We start from the raw sequence: 4,667 nt of genomic DNA, 5'->3' as shown, positions 1-4,667 counted from the left end.
TGAAATTTAAAGAATTGAAGAGAAGAAAAAACCTGAACATTGTGATGTTATTAAATATTTTATTCATTATTCGGTTTATTATTATTATTATTATTATATATATATATATATATTTATTTATTTATTTATTTACCTATGTTTTAAGTTTTTCCTTATTAATACACACGTTCACCTTTTAAATCATATGTAAATTTTCATAATGACTTATATTAAATACACATATGCATTGAAAAGGGGCATGATGAAAATATAAGGAAACAAAAAAATATAAAAATAGAGTAATATGAAATAAAAACAATTTAAATATATAATTTAAAAAAAAAAAAAAAAAAAAAAAAAAAAAAAGTTCCAGCTATATATCATACGATTGACAGCATATATCATATATAATGTTTCGTTAGGTTTATTTTTCCTTATGTTTCATTAAAACCATTCTATATATATATATATATATATATATGTGTATGTATGTATGTATATATGTGCATACATATTTGTTTCATTTTTATTACTTAAATTTGTACTTTAAATATATATGACTTTACCTGTTGTATTATCAACAGGCCCATTTACTATCGATAAATAATCCTTCTCCGTCATATTATTATAAATTAATTTTTTTAAAAGTATTTCATAATTTTCACAGGGCCAAAAAATGTGACACTTTTTACTGATTTCTATTTTTTCCTTCTCGTTCATATCATTTTTTATTAATTTATTACAATTGAATTTATATGAATTAGGAGCTAAGCAAAAAGATAAAGTTTCTTTCCATCCAATAGGACAACTATAAGAATAATTTCTTTTACATTTTTTTAAACATGGATAAGATACTTCACATAAATTTTCAAACATTTTCTTTTCCTGAACATTTTTTTTTTTAAAAATATAATTTTCTTTACAACTTCCATTATAATATTCGGATGGGGCACATTCATTTCCATTTATTGATATCCATAAATTTGGACACAAATCATCATAATTTTTTTCACAAGAATTAATACAAGGATAACTGAATTGACATTTTTGTTCATATGTCTCCTTCATTATTTTATCTAAATGTTTGAAATATATTTTATTTTTACAATTTCCTTTATAATTACGTGTAGGAAAACAGTATCCATCATTTCCTTCAATCCATTCATCTGGACAAACAACAGAATAATCATGTTCACATTTTTTTTTACATGGCCATCTAACATCACATAAATTAGAATAAATAGCTTTTTCTTTATTTGTCATATTTATGAAATTAATTTGATTCAAACAATTTCCTACATAACTTTCAGGGGATATACAATATTCTTCATTTTTCATTATCCATTCCAAAGGACATATAGAATTTTCGAAATCTTGTACACAATTATTTTCACATTGCCAAAATATATAACATTTTTTTTCTATCTTAATCTTTTCACTTATATCTAAATTAGTTATTAATTTTCTTTCACATGGTCCTTTATATGATTCAGGAGCCATACAATATAGTTTATTATCTTTATTTATTTTCCAGTTCAATGGACATTTTTCTCTATAATTTCTTACACAATTTTTTATTTCAGATAATGAATCATTTAAAACTTCATTAGTAACTTCTATTTTACTAGATATACCTAATTGGGATTTTATATCATCATTTATTCTTTTTCTTTCTTCTTTTTCATTATCCATATTCATTTGCATAGATTTTTCTTTCATCCTTTTTTTATATTTCTCATATTCTTCTTTTTCATCTTTTTCTTTTTTTATTACGCATAATTTTTCTAATTCGTTTTTTACTTTTAAACTTTCTTCATTATCTATATTATCGTGTATTTCTTTTTCAATCATATCAATACATTTATTATATTCATTATTTATTTGTACTAATGTTTCCTCAAGAGAATTTGTTTTTTCTAAGCTTACAGATATCCCTTCAGGTTGCTTATTTTTTTCATTTTCTTTATTTTTTTCATTTTCTCCAATTTCATTATATTTATTAACATCCTTTACATTCTCATCCTTATCGTTTAAGTGAAATTTTTTCTTCAATGTACCATAGTCGAATTTTTTTATATTTTTATCAATTTTATTGCTTTCGATATGTTTATCGCTTTTTTTTTTTTTTTTTTCCTTTTCCCTATTTAAGCTAGCTGAATAAGCTAAAATAACAAAACAAATAACAACAGAAAAAAAACTGAATTTCATAATCTTACATATAACAAAAAATGCATATATATATATATATATATATATCCTCTTTTCTATTTAGAAATACATACAGTCATTCTATATAACAACTATGATGTCTTTAAATAATTAACAAAAAATATAACTCAACATATATATATATATATTATTAAAAAAAATAAAAAAAAACTTACATATATCCAATTTGGACAATTTGACAAAAAAAGAGATCATAAGAATATTTCTACTTATAAACTAAGAACAAACATATTAAAAGAATATTTAATACTTTCTCCACATTTGTTCTATATCTAGTCTATATATATATATATATATATATATATATATATATATGTAATTACACAAAAAAAATAAAATAAATAAATATATATATACATATATATATATATATATATTAGATTGGCCAAAACAATAATTATTATTAAAATTGAAAAACCATTCACAAATTAAGTATAGTGATGAGCTCCTTTCAACTTTTGTTTCTTTAATTTTATTCCAGACATTCGTTATAACTATAGTAAATTATAATACTATTTTATATAACTGTTTATTATAAATTATGAAATTATTTATTACCAAAAAGTAGTTTTATAGGAGTTTAATTTTTATAAAATCAAATATATTATAATTTATTAAATACATATATATATATATAATATATACATATTAATGTTGTATTTTATTACAAAAACATTCAAAAAGAAAATTAAAATAAAAAAAAAATTAAAAATGGAAACATATACATATATATATATATATATATATAGCATATTTATACATATATAATTAGAAATAATTTTTAAAAATTATAATTAAAAAAAAAAATATAACTATTGATGCCAATATTCCATATTGATATAATGCATATTTTAGATTTAATACCCTGGAAACCTTCTTAAACTATAAAAATGATACAAACAGATATAAAATAAGGAAATAATAAAAATAACTATATATATATACATACATACATACATACATATATATATATATATATATATTTATATATATGTTCTTTTAAATTTTTACCTTTTCCGATTCATATTTTAGATTAAATGCCTTCCTTCCAACATCTAAGCAGAAAAAGAAAAAGAAAAAAAAAAAAAAAAAAAAAATTTATATATGTACATATATATATATATATATATATATATATTTATTTATTTATGTACACACACATGTCCATTTTATTCTCTATATATTAATTTTCCATACCTTCCAAATTTTCGCCCCTCATCAATATATCGTCTATATTCTTCTTCATAATGCTGCTAACTTCATTTAAACTTTCATTTAATTTTTTTATTGCTATATTAGAACGAGGGTCTTTATATTCTTGTTTTATTTTTGTAATTTTTCTATCTATAAAAAGAAAAAAAATAATAATAAATAAAATAATCATAACACAAAGAATATAAAAGGAAAATAACTCACATATTAATGTATGTTAGATATTTGTATTACCAAATTTAATAAATGAGTATGGCTTTTCTATGGTTTCGATAATTGACCTATAATCTATTGAATGTGTTCCATATTGTATCATAAGTTCTGTACAAAATAAATAAAATATAAATTAATATATATATATATATATATATATGTAATAATTAGAAATACACCCATAAAAGTATGCTAAACCATTGTAGTATAATTTATAAATTATTCATATTCACATAACATATTATTTGCATTTTATTACACATTTATTTTATTATATTTTATAATAACCTTCATTAAATTGTTTACAAATATCGTTTAAAAATAAAAAAGCTAATTTTTTTGGGTACGTAACAGGAAATACAGCTATATAAGCTATGCCATTTTCAATAAGAAAACTGAAAAAAAAAAAAAATAAAATAAAATAAAATAAAAATAATAATAATGAAAAATATAAAAGATAAGATTAAAAAAAAAAAAAAATAAAATAATTAAAGAAAACAAAATTTTCAAAACATATAAACCTATTTCTTATTCTTATAATATATAATAATAATTTAATTTGTTTTTTTTTTTTTTTTTTTTTTTTACTGGTAATTAAAATTGTTAGATGTAACAGTTGATAAATTTGGAAAAGAGTATAATTTTTTACATAACTTTTTTAATTCTAATTTATGTGAAATACTTTTTGTCTCACTATTCGTTTCGACCAAAGTCATTCCATCACTAACTCTACAAAGTAATACTACATCGCACATTGTTCTTTTTTTATTATTTTCTTCTTTATATATTTTTTTTAAACAAGAAAAAAAAAAGGTAAAAGAAAAAGAAAAATTAAATGAATAAACCCAATCACAGTTATATATGTATACACATAATATATATATTATTATTTTTTATGGATCATCTTATATATATATATATATAATATATATATATTTGAAACATATAAAAAATATATGTAAATATATACCATTATTTATTTATGATCTGAAAATAAAAAAAAAAAAAAAAAAAAAAAAAAAAAAAAAAAAAAA

General features: G+C 18.9%; 2 protein-coding genes across 2 annotated transcripts; both read right to left on the bottom strand.

Annotated features, from left to right (window-relative positions):
• Positions 1-525: 525 nt before the first annotated feature.
• On the bottom strand, positions 526-2,187 carry PRSY57_0319500 (CPW-WPC family protein; the record flags this gene model as incomplete). The annotated part of the gene is made up of 1 exon (XM_012905819.2): positions 526-2,187. The coding sequence occupies one exon, from the start codon at positions 2,185-2,187 to the stop codon at positions 526-528; it is 1,662 nt and encodes a 553-aa protein (XP_012761273.2).
• Positions 2,188-2,976: 789 nt separating this feature from the next.
• On the bottom strand, positions 2,977-4,388 carry PRSY57_0319400 (SNARE protein; the record flags this gene model as incomplete). Its single annotated transcript, XM_012905818.2, has 6 exons — positions 2,977-3,090; positions 3,220-3,263; positions 3,406-3,552; positions 3,655-3,741; positions 3,922-4,028; positions 4,222-4,388. 6 exons carry the CDS (start codon positions 4,386-4,388, stop codon positions 2,977-2,979), a joined length of 666 nt encoding a protein of 221 aa, XP_012761272.1.
• Positions 4,389-4,667: the final 279 nt, after the last annotated feature.

This window comes from Plasmodium reichenowi, chromosome 3 (assembly GCF_001601855.1).
Source record: "Plasmodium reichenowi strain SY57 chromosome 3, whole genome shotgun sequence".
NCBI classification, from domain to species: domain Eukaryota; phylum Apicomplexa; class Aconoidasida; order Haemosporida; family Plasmodiidae; genus Plasmodium; species Plasmodium reichenowi.
This window is presented reverse-complemented; position numbering and strand designations above follow the sequence as displayed.